This window comes from Tachyglossus aculeatus, chromosome 3, assembly GCF_015852505.1.
Source record: "Tachyglossus aculeatus isolate mTacAcu1 chromosome 3, mTacAcu1.pri, whole genome shotgun sequence".
Classification (NCBI taxonomy): domain Eukaryota; kingdom Metazoa; phylum Chordata; class Mammalia; order Monotremata; family Tachyglossidae; genus Tachyglossus; species Tachyglossus aculeatus.
The window spans coordinates 50,834,839-50,853,792 of NC_052068.1; the positions used below are offsets into that span (position 1 = coordinate 50,834,839).

General features: G+C 42.5%; 1 protein-coding gene across 3 annotated transcripts in view; it reads right to left on the bottom strand.

Moving 5' to 3' along the window:
- Positions 1-18,954, bottom strand: part of CABCOCO1 (ciliary associated calcium binding coiled-coil 1) — a 182,450-nt gene that overhangs the window by 8,259 nt on the left and 155,237 nt on the right. For 2 of the 3 annotated variants that reach the window (XR_005449828.1, XM_038744137.1), the window contains exons 6-7: positions 18,234-18,353; positions 13,866-14,012 (exon numbers count right to left, since the gene is read on the bottom strand). Coding sequence is in view for 2 of the 3 variants with exons in the window: in XM_038744137.1 (XP_038600065.1) it covers positions 13,866-14,012; positions 18,234-18,353 (267 nt within the window). In the remaining variant the exon portion in view is untranslated. The remainder of the gene's footprint in view (positions 1-13,865; positions 14,013-18,233; positions 18,354-18,954) is intronic. The other variant, XM_038744138.1, reaches the window with a different exon arrangement.

The window sequence follows — 18,954 nt, forward strand, 5'->3', positions numbered from 1 at the left end:
AGCAGAGCAATGTTGTAATCATTTTTTTAGGGCCAATCACTCTATCTTGAAACACACAAGCACCTGTTTTGTCTCAGAAGACTGTAATCCTTCTTCAGCCATAATAAATTAGACACAGTTTTAGCTTGGTAATTTGGCTAGATTGATATGGGTAAATTCTGTGAAACTCCTTGTATCTGGGTTTGTTGTTGAATTGTTGGCAGATTAGTTGCTGGATCATATTCTGTACTCCAAAAGGGTTAGAAAGAAATTAGACAAAACCAAAAATCTCAAGTCCCATAATTTCCAACTGCTGCTGATTTCTCATTGGAAATATAATCACTGACCCTTTGGACTTTGAAAAATATTTGTTCAAGATAAAGGTTATGCCCAGGGTTGGAGTGGGAGAATGAGACTTATTGAAGGTGCATCTCCTCCAAGAGGCCTTCCCTGACTAAGCCCTCATTTCCTCTTTTCCTCCTCCTTTCTGCATCACCCTGACTTGCTCCCTTTATTCAATCAATCAATCGCATTTATTGAGCGCTTACTGTGTACAGAGCACTGTACTAAGCGCTTGGGAAGTACAAGTTGGCAACATATAGAGACAGTCCTTACCCAACAGTGGGCTCACAATCTAGAAGGGGAGACAGAGAACAAAACCAAACATATTAACAAAATAAAATAAATAGAATAGATATGTACAAGTAAAATAAAAAAATAGAGTAATAAATATGTACAAACATATATACATATATACAGGTGCTGTGGGGAAGGGAAGGAGGTAAGATGGGGGGATGGAAAGGGGGGCGAGGGGGAGAGGAAGGAGGGGGCTCAGTCTGGGAAGGCCTCCTGGAGGAGGTGAGCTCTCAGTAGGGCCTTGAAGGGAGGAAGAGAGCTAGCTTGGCGGATGTTGGGAGGGAGGGCATTCCAGGCCAGGGGGATGACGTGGGCCGGGGGTCGACGGCGGGACAGGCGAGAACGAGGCATGGTGAGGAGATTAGCGGCAGAGGAGTGGAGGGTGCGGGCTGGGCTGTAGAAGGAGAGAAGGGAGGTGAGGTAGGAGGGGGCGAGGTGCTGAGCCCCTGCTGAGCCCCATAGCACTTATGTATAGGTCCACAATTTATTCATTTATATTAATGTGTCTCCCCTTCTAGACTATAATCTCATTGTGGACAGGGAATGTCTCTCCCTGTACTCTCCCAAACCCTTAGTACAGTGTTCTGCATACCATAAGCACTCAATAAATATGATTGATTGAGTTAGGGCTAGAGGTATTGTTATATTTCATTGGAGAAGGGTTAGTTTTCAGAGTTAGAATTAGGGATTGGTGTGATAATGTATTTTAGATAACTGGTCTGTCAATGACTGAATGTGTGGATTAACTGATCGTTAACTACTCATCTTTATGCTTTACTTTTATATATAAGTACATATATATAAATATATTTCTAGGTTTCTGTGGTGTGAAACTAGGGATTAATTTTAATGACTGATTGAAACAGAATATTTAGGGTAAAAAACAGGTCCTCCACTTGGCAATTTGAAAGTGATACAGTTTATAAATATTTATTACTCATTTTTCCATATTCTTCATATATCGTCTGATCCTTTCAGTTGCAGCTCTGGGGCAAGTCATAAAATATTTTGTCACACAAATGATGGCCTTTTAGGCTCTCTCAGATGGAGGTGTGTATGTGTGGCTGGGAAAAGCAGACTTTCCTTTGTCCCAGAGGCAATAAAGAGATAGATGGAAGTGGTTTCACTTTTGCCAACTAAAGATTTACCTTTGTCCCAGAGGATAATAAAGAAATAGATTGCAGTGGCTTCTTAGTTAAGGCAATATATATTTTTTTCATTCACCCTCCATTTCTGCCCTCCTTCCAACTTCTACCCTGTGGGTCCTCTTGTGCTCCCCTCCATTCCCCACTGGCCCCCTGAAACTTTTTACCCACCCTCTCCTCTCCTCTGGCTATGTCAGGTCTAAGCAATGAAATCCCAAACCCATCCTGTGCTTTCAGGAAGAAAAAAAAAATTGCATACTTCCCATCCCTGTGTCTCTCTGCTGCGAGGTTCCTTTTCAGACCAAACTGGAAGATCGCAAGCTCCCTGATGGCAGGAATCATGGCTACTCTTGCTAATGTATTGTGCTCTTCCAAGCGCTTAGTACAGTAATCTGCACAAGGTAAGTGCTCAATAAATACCATCGAATGACTGAGGACATGATGGAGAATGTGAGACCAGAAGCCCATGTTACCCTAATGTGGTGAGATCCTGGCTATGAAAATGTATGAAAAGGTCAGAATGAATTGAGGCAGCCTGTAGTGACAAGGGTGGGTTGCAAAGGGCACATTTTTATCTTTTGAAAATTGGTGCCCAAGTTTTGGGATCTAAGGCTGACATAGAACTATTACTACTACTACTTGCTAATAATAATTGCGGGGTTTATCAAGGGCTTACTACGTGCCAAGCACTGTACTAAGTCCTGGGATAACTAGATGCAAGAAAATCACATTGGATACTGCCTCTGCCCCACATGGGAGCAACGGGGGAACCTAGTACTAAGTCTTGGGGATCAGAATGGCAGAGGGGAAGTATTTGGGGGCTCCGGGGAAGGAAGTTTAAAGGTGGGTGAGACAAGTGGGGAAGGAAGATGGGTAAAAAAAAACCAAACGATGAGAAACCTCAGCCCCAGTGAGATTTACTCCAGGTTAAAGAAGTAGCCTGACCTAGTGGAAAGAGCCCGTGCCTGGGAGTCAGAGGATGTGGGGGGTTCTAATCCCAGCACTGTGACGTGCCTGCTGTGTGACCTGGGGTGAGTCTCTTAACTTTTCTGTGCCTCAGTTCCCTCATCTGTAAAATGGGGATTAAGGCTGTGAGCCCCATGTGGGACAGGAACTGTGTCCAACCTGATTATCTTGTATCTACCCTAGTGTTTAGAACAGTGCTTGGCACATGGTAAGCACTTAACAAATACCAAAATTATGATTATTGTTATTGTTTTTTTCTAGCAGCAGGTAGCACAAGTATCCAGATGAATCTAAAAAGAAGACCTATACAGTTTTTTATACAGCTTCACCAGTATCACCTAGGAGACATATTCAAATGGCTGGGGGAGATTCCCAACATTGAGGACATGGAACACAATCAGCTTCCCAGAACTGAGGTGATGCGCAGAGCAATCATTCATTCATCCAGTCGTATTTATTGAGCACCTATAGTGTGCAGAGTACTGTACTAAGTACTTGGAAAGTACAACTTGGCTAAGCAGCCAAGTTGCTCAGTGGAAAGAGCACAGGCTTTGGAGTCAGAGGTCATGGGTTCGAATACCGGCTCTGCCACACATCTGCTGTGTGACCTTGGGCAAGTCACAACTTCTTGGAGCCTCAGTTACCTCATCTGTAAAATGGGGATTATGACTGTGAGCCCCACATGGGACAACCTGATCACCTTGTATCCCCCCAGTGCTTAGAACAGTGCTTTACACATAGTAAGCGCTTAACAAATGCCATCATCATCACCAACCGAGAGAGACAATCCCTACCCAACAACAGGCTCACAGTCTAGTAGGGGGGAGACAGACAACAAAACAAAAACAAGTAGACAGGCATCAATAGCATCAATATAAATAAATAGAATTATAGATATATACACATCATTAATAAAATAAATAGAATAAAACATATGTACATATATACACAAGTGCTGTGGGGCGGGGAGTGGGGTAGAGCCGAGGGAGGGAGTAGGGGCGATGGGGAAGGAAGGAGGAGCAGAGGAAAAGGGGGGGCTCAGTCTGGGAAGGCCTCCTGGAGGAGGTGAGCTTTCAGAAGGGGGGAAATGTGCCAGCTCACCAGATTCAGGGGAGGAGACTACATGATCACAGCTGTCATTTGGTGAATGAAAAACTATAAACTCAAGCCAGGAGGACTGAGGAAACACTTTAAAGACATAGTAAAGCCCACTGTCAAAAAGCATGATACAGTAAAGAACTGTTGGAAGACCACTGCAAAAAAATAGACCAGTCTGGCAGACAAAGATTGGGAGAGTGGCAGCTCCCACTGAGTACAGGCTTTGAGGTAATTGAGAAAACAGGAGGCACTCTTGAAAACAGACAGACTGGGAGAAAGCGCGCCTGTAGTGAACATAATATGAAATAGTGTCGTCCACACATAGGTCTTTTCAACCTTATAGACACCTACATCTGAATCTCTTAAAATGTCCAAAGTGGAACACATCTTCTCACCAAAATGCTGTCCTCCCCATGATTTTCCCGTTCCTGTAGACAGCACTACCATTCATTCTGTCTCACAAGCTTGTAACCTTGGCACACAAGGTTACTTGGCAGGGAATGTGTCTACAAACTCTGGTATATTGCTCTATTATACTGTCCCAAGCTCTTAGTATAGGGCTCTGTTTAGTAAGTAGTAGTAAGCACTTAGTATTGCTTAGTAAGCACTCAATACAACACATATGAAAAAATATGTAACCACAGCACTTATGAACATATCCATAATTTATCTATTCATATTTATGTCTGTCCCTGCCACTAGACTGCAAGCTTGTTGTGGGCAAGAATGTGCCTACCAATTCTGTGTTGTTGCTATAGTGTACTCTCAAGCTCTGAGTACGGTGCTCTGCACACAGTACATGTTCAATAAATATGATAAATATGAAAAAAATTTGAAATAACAAAAATGAATAACGAAAACACTACCACTACTATTACTAATAATAATAATGATATTTGTTAAGCATGTACAATATGCCAAGCACTGGACTAAGCACCAGGGGAGATACAAGAGAATCATATCCATCACAGTCTTAGTAGGAGGGAGATAGGTATTAAATCTCCATTTTGTAGATGTGGGAATTGAGGCAGATAATTTAATAGACTTGCCCAATGTCGCACAGGATCTCTGACTCCCAGGGCTGAACCCTTTCCACTAGGCCATGCTGCTTCCCTAACATGTGCTAGGATATTAGTGGATTGGATCCCACTAGCTAATTAGGAATGTCACCTTTGAAAACATATATCTTCGTATAAACTTTGCATATTCATACATATGGACTGACATAACATGCTTTCAGAGCTGACATTACGAACAGTGAAGTCTTAATCATGCTGGATGATGTGATTTGTCATGTCACATTATATATACGAGTATATCTTCATTTTCCATAGGTGTATGTGCATTGTGTGTAAGTTACATTAGCTTCTGTTTGGAGATGTTCATGTAATTGAGTGTCTGGGAAGCCTGAAACACCCTGAGATATTAGTTCCTATTAGATAGCAATTAAATCTTACTTAACCTCATGCATGATAACTGCCTGAGGAATTCAAGTGTTAGGGATCGTTGTTGGCTTGGGAGTTCTTTAATATTAGCCTTTTTTATAACACCAGATTTTGAACTGGTTCAGTAAATGCATTCATTGGCTCGGTTGTATTTATTGCCTGTGCTGAGGTATACTTTTAATATTGCCTCACATTTTAAAATTGTTATTATTAATAATAATAGTAATGCTGCTTATAACCTGGAGAGTTTCTTCAGAACCTAAGAAACTGCAATATGGTTAATTTATTTTAATGGTTTGAAGCCCAATTCACTTTAAACTATGCCTTCAATAATTTGGTCTCTTCTGACAGTGAACCTGTCCATCAAAGTAAATTGTTCTTTCATTTCTATCGATTGCATTTTTCAACCTCCAGTTATATTCGCAGGTCATCACTAAAGTCCTTTGTAATTTTTAGCACTTTATCCAGCTGGATTTTAGAGTGCATGGACCTTCAGGTCATCTTGAAGAGCAAATGACTGTCAATGTGATATTCATCCTTGTATTTTATCTAAAATCTCTGACTAGTATCATTTATTTTATGCTGAACAGATTCAGCATAAAGGCAGCTCTAAATGAATCATTACAAATTATTCTCCCATTTGCATGTATGGCTCTCAGACATCGCCATCATTATCATCAATGGTATTTATTGAGTGCTTTCTGTGTGCAGAACACAATATTAAACGCTTGGGAGAGTACACTACAACAGAGTTGGTAGACACATTTCCTGCCCATAACAAGCTTACAGTTTGCCAATCCTTTTAGTATTTAAAAGTGGTAACTAGATAATATCTTTGGTCTCTGGATTCTGCAAAGATTATTAGCAATCAAATAATTGATTTTATAAATCCTTAAAATTTCTATTAGATGAAAATATTCTAGAATTGTGCTCACATTCTAGCTGTTTTTTTTAATAGCAATTCATTCTTACAGAGTTTAATATGGCCGTGTCTACATTCCTGTGATGATTTGTGATCGTTTTTTCAATCTTCAGGTATTTGTAATTTTTGAGTAAGGAATTAATCTTTGCATGCATAGATTTATTATTTCATCAGTTGATCTTTTCTTGAGTCATTCAGCGCAAGGGAAGTAAATTTATGGACAATCATATACTTTTATTAATTGCACCTTATTGCAACACTTGCCTTCCTCCCTTTATCCCCCCCAACCGCCATCTTTAATATTCACTCTCCAGTGACTACTTCTCCATTGCTTTCAAACATGGTCGTATCTCCCCTAGCCTAAAAAAGCCTTCCTTTGACCCCATGACTCCCTCCAGTTATCACCACATCTCCCTCCTACCATTCATCTACAACCTCCTGGAGAAAGTTGTCTATAACTCAATGAACTCTACAGAACAACCAATCACTTACATTTATTATCAATCAATCATATTTATTGAGCGCTTACTGTGTGCAGAGCACTGGATTAAGTGCTTGGGAAGTACAATGAGTTTACTGTGTGCAGAGCACTGTGCTAAGGCTTGGAAGAGTACCCTAGTACCCTATAACAGAGTTGGTATACATGTTCCCTGCCCAAAACAAACTTACAGAGAATGATCTGATTTTTTCATTCAGCTAATGAAGTAAATCTTATTTACATTATAAACAGTAACCCATTATGATATCTGATCTTTTGAAAGTATGTCTTTGGGATACTGTGCCCCGGGTTGTATTGGTTTAGATTCACGAAATGAAGTCATGACAGAATCAAAATGATGTTCTGTTTGATGTTAGTGACTTTCACTCACGATTAATGCCAGCCTTTTTTCATCCCTCAGAGATACATCTCCAAGTTGTGATTCATTATCATCAGAGCTCCTTCATCTGCTTGTCTACTGATTCTTAACTGTTTTGAGATCTTGCATCTGGTATTAATTTCACATTCAGTAAGCAGTTTTCTGATCATGACAGCCTGCTTCTGCTCTGCTACATTTGTTCACTTATCAATCAATTGCATTTATTGAGCACTGAGCATGGAGCACAGTAGAGAGTACAGTCTAATTGTAGTATTTGTTAAGCACTTACTATGTTGCAGGCACTAGAGTGGATACAAGAAAAAATAGGGTTGGACACAGTCTCTGTCCCACGTGGGGCTCACAATCTCAATCCCTATTATACAGATGAGTTATCTGAGGCACAGAGAAGTGAAGTGGCATGACCAAGACCACACAGCAGACATGTGGCGGAGCTGGAATTAGAACCCATGAACTTCTGACTCCCAGGCCCTTGTTACTTCAGGATTTGGGGCTCTAAAATGCCCCCAGTTTATAGAGCAGGAATCAGACTTCTATGCGTCTTTATTTTTTATTTGAAGAGAGCGCACATTTCAAGTGGCAGCTGTTTGTGTTACTGACTGGTCAGCTCCTTCCCACTGTGGCTCTTTAAGAGGTCCTCAGGCGATGACACAGGGCAGTGAAGAAGGAGTACCATGTTGCTAGCAGAAATCCTGAACCACTTTTAGTGTGACATTGGCCACATCTCAAACAATACTGTGCACACTAGAGAGAGTATTATGCAGCATGGCGTAATGGATAGAGCACGGGCCTCATAGCCAGAAGGTCATAGGTTCTAATCCCGGCTCCGCCACTTGTATGTCGTGTAGCCTTGGGCAAGTCATTTCACTTCTCTGCGCCTCAGTTATGTCATCTGTAAAATGGGATTTAAGACTGTGAGACCCATGTGAGACAGGGACTGTGTCCAACCCAATTCATTGCTTGTATCCATTCCAGCGCTTAGTACAGTGCCTGGCATGTAGCAAGTGCTTTGCAAATACCACAATTACTACAATTATCATAATTAATGAATATATGGACTGGCCTTCTTGTATGAGCATACTGGAGTGGTTGGAGAGGAGGAAGTGGAGAAGGAGAGAGGGGAGGAATTAAGAAAATTTGCTTTAAGCTCTTTGTGGGCAGGAGCTGTGTCTACAATGGTGTAGGAACTCTCCCAAATCCTTATTTCAGCTCCACAGCATTCATGTACTAGTCCTATACTCTACTATTTCCCCTCTCTGTAATTCCTTTTAATGTCTGTCTCCCCCTATAGATGGTAAGCTCCAAGTGGGCAAGGATTTTGTCTACCAACCATACTGAATTGTACCTTCCTGTGCTTAGTACAGTGCTCTACCCAGAGCAAGTGCTCAATAAAGTGATCGAGTGGTTGAGTGAGAGAATTATTGTTTATCCCATCTCTTCCATTTTAAAGGCTCCGGAGAGTGTAAAACCTATCCCCTTGAACTGTGGAAGCAAGTTAATCTTTCTCCAGTCCCTGTTTGAGTCTCCAGTGGAAGAAGACACTCAAAGACCCCTCAGCTGGATTTAGGAGCTCTTTGTTTGGAACATAAGATAACTAGAATCTCTGGGCCTCCTGAGAGGTTTTAGTAGTAAGCAAAGTGGTTGATTGTTCATGTCTGCTAGTTAGCAAAGGCCACTGGTTCTGGGCTCCAATCCTCCCCACTACTGGAAGAAACCCCCCAACCCCTACACGCACCCAGGAATGGAGGACCTGAGAGGATGTCTCTGCCTCTGTCCTCCCTGCTCTGGTGTTGTTTGGTGGCTTGTATTATGCCACTGAGTCATCTCCAAACCATAGCGATGCCATGGACACATCTCTCCCATTATGCTCCACTTCTATCTGCAATCATTCTGGTAATGTATCCATAGGGTTTTCTTGGTAAGAATTTGGAAGAGGTTTACCATCACCTCCTTAATAATAATAATGGTATTTGTTTAGTGCTTACTATGTGCCGAGCACTGTTCTAAGTGCTGGCGTAGATACAAGGTAATCAGGTTGTCCCACGTAGGGCTCACAACCTTCATCTCCATTTTACAGATGAAGTAGCTGAGGCCCAGAGAAGTTAAGTGACTTGCCCAAAGTCACGCAGCTGACCAGTGGTGGAGCCGGGACTAGAACCCACAACCTCTGGCTCCCAAGCACATGCTCTTTCCACTAAGTCACGCTGCTTCTCTTGGACTCCTTTCACGCAGTCAACTTGAGTCACCACCCTCGACTCTCTCCCAAGCTCCTGCTGCCCAGCACAGTTCAGTTTTGACTTGTAGCAGATTGCCTTCCACTTGCTAGCCACTGCCCAAGCTAGGAATGGAGTGGATATGCCTCTGCTTGACTCTCCCTTCTGAAGTCAAGACTGGCAGAGTATTAGGAACTCTGCAGGTGTGACCCCTGAGAGGGGTCTGGTGGCTTACACTGGGCTTTAAAGAGGAGAACTACCTCTAGCTCCTGTTGTTCTGCTCCTGGACTGTGCTTGGAGCAGAACTGGGCCTTGGAACCAATGCCTCATCAGATCAATCTTGGCAGAGAGGGTGTGTCAGTTTAATTAGATCAATCTTGGCAATTTAAGGTGTGGACTGATGACAGAAGTTCACACACACACACACACACACACACACACACACACACACACACACACACACACACACACCACACCACACCCCCCCCCGCCCTTGAGCTGTGAAACACTGCCCACATGGGATCATTACACTGTTATGCTGGACTTGTCAGGAGTCTGGGAGAACTGCTCTAGGCTGCTGGAGGGTCTGGAGTCAGTCTGTCAATCGTATTTCTTGAGCGCTTACTGTGTATTCATTCAATTGTATTTATTGAGTGCTTACCTGTGTGCAGAGCATTGTACTAAGCACTTAGGAAATACAAGTTGGTGACATATAGAGACGGTCCCTACATATAGAGCCTGTACTGAGTTCCTGGAAGAGTATGATATAACAGACACATTTCCTGCAGACAATGAGCTTACAGTCTGAGCTGCTTTCTGAATTCTGTGGTTGCTGAGCTGAAGGATCATTCATTCATTCAATAATATTTATTGAGCGCTTACTGTGTACAGAGCACCATACTAAGGTCAGGCCCCTACTGGATGAGTCACCCAGAAACTGGCCAATGCCGATCCAGATTCCTGCTTTAATAATAATAATAATAATGATAATGGTATTTAAGTGTTTACTATGTACCACACACTGTACTAAACTCTGGGGTGGATACAAACAAATCAAGTTGGACACGTGTCCCATGTGAGGCCCATGTGGGGCCCACAGACTCAATTCCCATTTTACAGATGAGGTAACTGAGGCCCAGAAAAGTGAAGTGACTTGCCCAGGGTCATGTGGCAGACAGATGGTGAAGCTGAGATTAGAGCTCATGACCTTCTGACTCCCAGGCTCTATCCACTATGCTATGCTGCTTCTCTTTGGCACCCATAATCCACAGGAAGTGGCTCAGGGTTACCCTGAGCTGCTGGTCAGCCTAGGAGACTTAAATTGTGACAAGGCTCAGGAATTCCAGGAGCTGTGCACCTTTAGTAATAATAATAACAATAAATGTGGTATTTATTAAGCGCTTACTATGTGCCTGGCACTGTACCAAGAGCTGGGGAGGATACGAGCAAATTGGGTTGGATACAGTCCCTGTCCCACTTGGGGCTCATGGTCTCGATCCTCATTTTACACATGAGGTAACTGAGGCACAGAGAAGCTAAGTGACTTGCCCAACATCACACAGCAGACAAGCGGCAGAACTAGGATTAGAACCCATGACCTTCTGACTCCCAGGCCTGTGGCTGTTTCCACTATACCATGCTGTTTTAGCATTGCACCCTTAAGGTACATTGTCAGGAGCCACCAGGGGCACACCCAGCATTTGCACAAATCGGGGTAGTATCCCCAGCTCTGAGGGTGTACCCACACACACCTTACTCATTGCTTACAGGGATGTTGATTCTTCCTCCAAGGCCTAAGTATGTTCATTTTTCTTCGGAGGTCTAAATATGCAGATTGCACTCTCTGATGTCTCACTCAGCTCCATTCTCTTCCTATTTTATGATTGTTTTCTGAAAGTCTGAACCTATAATGACCCTGCCTTGGTGTCCAATGGTAACTTCAACATAAGGAGCCTTGCTCTTTTGGGGTCATTATTCTCAATCTCATTTTCAATAATAATAATAATGATGCCACTTGTTAAGTGCTTACTATGTGCAAAGCACTGTTCTAAGCGATGGGGGGATACAAGGTGATCTGTTGTCCCACGTTGGGCTCACAGCCTTCATCCCCATTTTACAGATGAGGTAACTGAGGCACAGAGAAGTTAAGTGGCTTGCCCAAGGTCACACAGCTGACAAGTGGCTGAGGCAGGATTCGAACCCATGACCTCCGACTCCCAAGCCTACGCTCTTTCCACTGAGCCACGTTGCTTCTCTTTCAAGTGTTCACAAACCTAATTCCATTTAACTGTGAAACCTACATATACTTCCAGCCCACCCCACATTATAGAAAAAGTCACATGGCAGACTCCTCCTCCGTCACTCTCCTGCAACATTTCTTTAGTGCTGCTTCAGTCTCTTCCTGTTCACACACACAAAACATCAAAAGGAAAACAGCTAGTATTATCTGGCTCCAATTTCAAATGCCCCTCAATTCCACCAGTAGTTAAAGATATTATACCGCTCACTCTACGGAGCACGGCTTTGGCAAAGATGTGTTTGCAACGTTGGGGAGGACGTGAAGGTTCCATTACCATCTAGGAGTTCTTCGGGAATAATTCCCTAGCTGCAGGATCGCAGTGAGCCTAGGGACTTGATTATACTTACACTATATTTAGAAGAAACGTTATCAAATCCAAAAAAGGATATATGTTCTGAACTCAGCTTAATTCAACTGCATTCTCCCCTTCAACACAGTAACCGGTTATTACGTTGATCAGCCTACTAACAATAAAGCTTTGTGTAAAACGTGTTCTTCCACTATTTCTGGTAAACACTAAACACCCCTTATTAAGCTTAGGACTTTGGCTTATTCTGTTGGCACTAAATCACTCAATGTTCATGTAAATAGTGCAATAACATCTGATGATTAAACAACTAACAATGTGTGCTTATGCCAAGCTAATCTTTTGCTCAGTCCAAATTAGCTGTTTATACAGTTACAGTGTGCTTTATATGTACGGTCTCCTGTTCAGATAGCAACTGAATCTTCCCCTGAGATGCATTTATATTTTCAGCATTTATAATATTCTTTCCTCTTTATGCTGTTCACCATTTCGAGGGAAAATTTTTAAACCCACTGGAAATAGGCAATTGATTTATTCATTCATTCAGTCAGTCAATCGTATTTATTGAGTGCTTATTGGGTGCCGAGCACTGTACTATGCGCTTGGGAGAGTACAATACCACAATAAATGGACACATAAAAATAAACAGACACATTCCCTGCCCACTAAAATGAATGAAGACATTTGTAATATGAGTACCTGAATCTTGTAAATGAAATTAGTTAGTGAGGGTTTTTTCGGGGGAGGCACTTATTCTAGGTTGGGAACATTACACCTTTTGAAAGGGGAAATATTTGAAGGTGACCCTTTTTTACTGATAAATCTGTAGAGGTTTGAAAGACAGGTGTTTCCCTCACCATTTCTACAGTGTATATGGGGTCAAACATCTAGTAGGTAGGGACACTTGAAAAAGAAATAGCTTTGAGTGTGGCTTAAAGAGCACAGGCCTGGAAGTCAGAAGGACAGGGGTTTTAATCCTGGCTCTGTCACTCTTCTGCTGTGAAGTCTTGGGCAAGTCAATTCACTTCTCAGTTACCTCATCTGTTAAATGGGGATGAAGACTGTGAGCCCCATGTGGGACCTGGACTGTGTCCAACCTAATTTACTTGTAATAATAATAATAATGATGGCATTTATTAAGCACTTACTATGTGCCAATCACTGTTCTAAGCTCTGGGGAGGTTACAAGGTGATCAGAGTGTTCCACAGGGGGCTCACAGTCTTAATCCCCATTTTACAGATGAGGTAACTGAGGCACAGAGAAGTGAAGTGACTTGGCCAAAGTCCCACAGTTGACAATTGGCAGAGCAGGATTTGAACCCATGACCTCTGACTCCAAAGCCCATGCTCTTTCCACTGAGCCACGCTGTATCCACCTTAGCTCTTAGTACAGTGCCTGGCACATAGTAAGCACTTAACCATTACCATAATTATTATTATTATCATTATTATTATTTGAGATAAGTTATTGATATCAATGGCTCTCGTACAGAGGCAGAAAACTGAACCATGCTAGAACCATAGCTTGACCTGGCAGAATAAGTTTTAAATGTTTCCCTAATTTTAGCACATTGAAATGATGTGTACATAAGTACTGTTTGCAATATTAAAATGTACAGAGAACCTCATTACTATGCTGTGTGTTTTCTCTTATGTACACTAAATGATTTGGTAGCTAACACTACATTAGGAGTGGTTATTGAACCTATTTTTGGGTTCTGATTGACCTTTTGGTGAGTTCTCTGAAAACTGCACAGAGTTGTTTAAATTGAATTCATTCCCTGTATGCAAACCCAGGGTGGATACAGCTGACAGACATTAAGGTAATAAAGCTATCCAATTATCCATTTATGCGATTGTATTTATTGAGTTCTTACTGTGTGCAAAGCACTGCTAAGTGCTTGGGAGTGTACAACATAAAAATGAAGAGACACATTCCCTGCCTGCTAAAATGAATGAAGGAATTTGCAATATGAGTACCTGAATCTTCTCTATAGCTTCATCCGTGAGTTGACCCAGAACTGACTCTACATCTTCAATGGTGTAGCCACACAATGGATCCTCTTCTATGGACTCAGTTTCTGGCTGGAATTCCCTTAAGGGACTGGGGCATTCTTGATCAGTCTCCTGATACGATAAGATAAATGCCATTCAATTCATTAGAGGGTTCCTTTACCCACATGAAACTTCCTATTTCTAGAGTTTCTATTCTTCCTATTTCTCATAGTTTCTATGAGAAACTCTCTTCTCAACTCCCTCCTCAAACCTCGTACCCTGCCCTCACCCCGGGCCCATCTCTTTCCCCTTAAGACCTAGACACATAACTTATTGACAAAATTGAAACCATAAGGTGTGAGCTCTCTAAAATCTCCCCTGCTCCTCTCCAGTCCCTCCCTCCTTCCGCACCCTCTTCCACTCTCACAATATTCCCAGCCGTATCCTGAGAGATCTGCACCTGCCCCTCTGACCCTATCCCTTCATAACTTCAACCATTTTCAACCATTCACTTTCTAATGAATGTTTCTTCCCCACTCCTTTCCAACATGATCATGTGAGTCCCTACCCAATAAATACCCTCCCTCGACTCCATGGCTCCCCCTAGTTATCACCCCATCTCCCTCCGATCCTTCCTCTTCAAACTCCTTCAGTAAGTTCTTTACATCCACCACTCCACTTTGTCCCCTTAAGTTCTCTCCTCGATCCCCTCCAATCTGGTTTCAACCTTCTTCACTCCATGGTAACTGCCCCCTCTAAGGTCACCAGTGACCTTCTTGCCAAATCTGATAGCCTCTATTCCAACCTCATCTTTACACAGTGTCTTTAATACAGTGGACCACCTCCTTCTCTTGAAACATTATGCAACCTTATTCACTGACACCGACCTCTCCTGGTTCTCCTCTTATCTCTCTAACTGCTCTTTTGCAAGTTCCTCCTCTACCTTCTACCCTCTGATGGGGATGAGGGTGGGGGGTGTCCCTCCAGGCTCAGTTCTGGGTCCCCTTCTAGCCTTCATCTACACCCACTCCCTTGGAGAACTCGCTGCTCCCAGGGCTTCAATTTCCATCTTTACACAGATGAGCACAGGCTTGGGATTCAGAGGTGGTAGGTTCTAATCCTGGCTCTGCCACTTATCAGCTGTGTGACTTTGGGCAAGTCACTTAACTTCTCTGGGCCTCAGTTACCTCATCTTTAAAATGGGGATTAAGACTGTGAACCTCATGTGGGATAACCTGATTACCTTGTATCTACCTCAGTGCTTAGAACAGTGCTTGGCACATATTAAGCACTTAACAAATAGCATAATTATTATTATGATTCCCAAATTTACTTCTCCAGCCCTGACTTCTCTCCTACTCTGCAGTCTTGCATTTTCTCCTGCCTTCAAGACTTCTCTCTGTATGTCCCATTGACCTCAAACTACACATTTCCAAAACAGGACTTCTAACCTTCCTGCCCAAACTCTGTCCTCCCTCTGACTTTCTCATCATTGTAGACAATACCAGTATCCTCCATATCTCACAAACCCGTAACCTTGGCATTATCTTTGACTCCTCTCTCATACCAATCCTGTCAGTTCTGTCTTCATGATATCGCTTAAATCCACCCTTTCCTCTCCAAACTGCTACTACACTAACCCAAGCGCCTATCATATCCTGTCTTCATTTAATAGTGATGGCATTTATTAAGTGCTTACTATGTGCAAAGCACTGTTCTAAGTGTTGGGGAGGTTACAAGGTGATCAGGTTGTCCCACGGGCGGGGGGGGTGGGGCTCACAGTCTTAATCCCCATTTTACAGGTGAGGTAATTGAGGCACAGAGAAGTTAAGTGACTTGCCCAAAATCACACAGCTGACAATTGGTGGAGCCGGGATTTGAACCCATGACCTCTGGCTCCACAGCCCGTGCTCCTTCCACTGAGCGATGCTGCTTCTCTGCAGATTTCTGCACATGCCTCCTCATGACCTCCCTGCTTCCTGTATCTCCCCACTCCAGTCCAATATTTCACTCCACTGCCCAGATCATTTTTCTAAAAAAATGTTCAGTCCACATCTCCCCACTCCTCAAGAATCTCCAGTGGTTGCTCATCCACCTCTGCATCAAACAGAAACTCCTTTCCATTGCCTTTAAAGCATTTGATCAGCTCACCCCCTCCTATTTTACCTCACCTATCTCCTACTGCAGCCTGTCCCACACCCTTCACTCCTCCAGCGCCAGCTTGCTTACTGTGCCTCGGTTTCATCTACATCACAGCCAACTCCTTTGCCTTGAGCTCCCTCCCCCCTCCATATGTGCCAGACCACCACTCTCCCCACTTTCAAAGCCTTATTAAGGGAACATCTCCTCCAAGAGGCCTTTCCCAACTAAGCTCTCTTTTCCCTGACACCCTCTCCCTACTGTGTCATAATAAAAATTCATAATTATGATACTTGTTAAGCAATTACTATGTGCCCTAAGTGCTGGGGTAGATACAAGTCAATCAGGAGAGTGACATGGGGCTCTGGGTCTAAGTGTATCATCTATGCATTTGGGTCTGTATCCTTTAAGCACTTGATAGTCACCCCATCTTCAGGCCCACAGCACTTATTCATTCATTCAATCATATTTATTGAGCACTTACTGTGTTCAGAGCACTGTACTAAGCGCTTGGGAAGTACAAGTTGGCAACATATAGAGACGGTCCCTACCCAACAACAGGCAGCACTTATGTACATATCCATAATTCATTTATATTAATGCCTGTCTACCTTTCTAGAGGGTAAACACAGTGTGGGCAGGTAACATGTCTGTCTATTCTGTAGTACTATACTTTCCAAATACTGATTGATTGATTGAGAAATCCTGCCCAGCCTGGGATAACTTTTGACAGGGAGTCGGGGACTTTTTTTTCAATCTTTTCTTTACAACAAATTTCTGAGGGAATACATATGCTTCTTGAGGATAAGTGGTATGGGGGCTGAGATTGCCAACTGTATCTCTCCATAAATGCCCTCTAATAGTCAATTAGCATTCCACTACATCTACAGAAAAAAAACAAACCAAACAGTTTTGAACCATTTAGTCGATCATTCAGTGGTATTTACTGAACACTTACTGTGTGCAGAGCACTTGCTGAGCATTTGGGGAATCCAAGACAATGAGCTTACAGTAAAGAGGAAAAGGCAGACATTAAAATAAATACAGATAGGAGAAATGGCAGGGCATAAGGATATGTAGATAAGGGTGGGATGAATATCATTCAATCGTATTTATTGAGCACTTACTGTTTGCAGAGCACTGTACTAAGCACTTAATATCATGTGCTTAAAGGGTCCAGTCCAAAGAAATAGGTAATGATCAGATGGGAAGAATGCCGGGAAGCAATATGGCCTAGTGGATAGAGCACAGGCCTGAGAGTCAGAAGGACCATTTGTCTGCTGTGTGACCTTGGGCAGTCACTTAATTTCTCTGTGCCACAGTTTATCATTTGTAAAATGGGGGTTAAGACTGTGAGCCCTATGTGGGACAAGGCCTGTGTCCAACATGATTAACTTGCATCTCCCCCAGGGCCTAGAACAGTGTTTGACACACACTTAGCACTAAACAAATACCATTATTATTATTAGAGGGAATTTAGGGGAAACAAGGGCTTAGGGAGGCCTCACAGAGGAGAAGGCATTTTAGGATGGCTTTGAAGATGGAGAGAGAGGTGGTCTCTCTGATATGAAGTGGGAGGGCTTTCTACGCCAGAGAGAGGATATGGGTGTGGGATCAGTGGTGAGACAGATGAGATCTAGATACAGTGAGTAGGTTGGCTCTAGAGGGGCAAAATGTATCTGCTGGGTTGTAATAGGAAGTCAACCTTGTGGTAGGAGATCAGTAAGGGGCAAGCTGATTGAATACCCTAAAGCCAATGGTAAGGAGTTTCTGTTTGATGTATGGCTGTATGGACAACCACTTGAGGTGTAAACAACCTGTTCAAGGATCATTATGAGAAGCAGCATGGCTCAGTGGAAAGAGCATGGGCTTTGGAGTCAGAGGTCATGGGTTCAAATCCAAGCTCTGCCAAATGTCAGCTGGGTGACTTTGGGTAAGTCACTTCACTTCTCTGGGCCTCAGTTCCCTCATCTGTAAAATGAGGATGAAGACGATGAGCCCCCTGTGGGACAACCTGTTCACCTTGTAACCTCCCTAGTGCTTAGAACAGTGCTTTGCACATAGTAAGTACTTAATAAATGCCATCATTATTATTATTATCAGTAATTAAGACATTCTATGAGACAGACCAGTGAGTTGATTTCTTTTTTTCTCCCAGAAAATAAAACACTGTGGCAGAGTAATATCAGGAAGAAAAATAGAATAACTGTTTACCTCTGTTTTCATAACTGGTGATGGGGGTGCTATAAATGTTGAATAGATATCGTAAGATATGCCTTCTTCTAGAGGAGCTGGATAAGAATCATCGGCTTGCTTTAAAAGTTCTATCACTTGCTGGAAGGGAGGAAAAAGAACTAATTATGACACTGCCTTTAATCATTGGCATTAGTTCACCTAATCCCATAATGAATTCAACATACTATAATTTCTAGTGTTCTACATGAACTCTACCTAAAGTAAATCTGCCTGTTACATGTTTCTAGTTGAGGTTTTATCCTCTTAGTGAATATCCCCTGCTTGGTGAAGATAAAAAGTGTGAGTCTTTGGTAGTATGTACCGTGCACGTAGGAGTCAGTTATTTCTTAGGCAGATTGGTGGGTGTATCTATATAGTTTTGCATGCAAAAGATAAGCAAATATTGCATGCACTTGCTTAGCCGGCAACAAACATTTTTGTTATCAAGTAGCATGCCTAGCTTTCTGGCAATCGTTACTTTTCACTTCTTTCAATGAATTTTAATATTCACATGCAGGAAGTTCCTGGTTTCTATCCATATTTCAGCACCCTTCTATTCTTCCCACTAAAAATGATAAAAGGAATTACAATACAGTTAAGCAGCTGCATATTAACTCAGATAATTTTATGACCAAAACATGGAGGATGTAAAAATTCAGTGAAAACTATAGTGTAGTTGGCTCTGTTAGAACATGTGTTT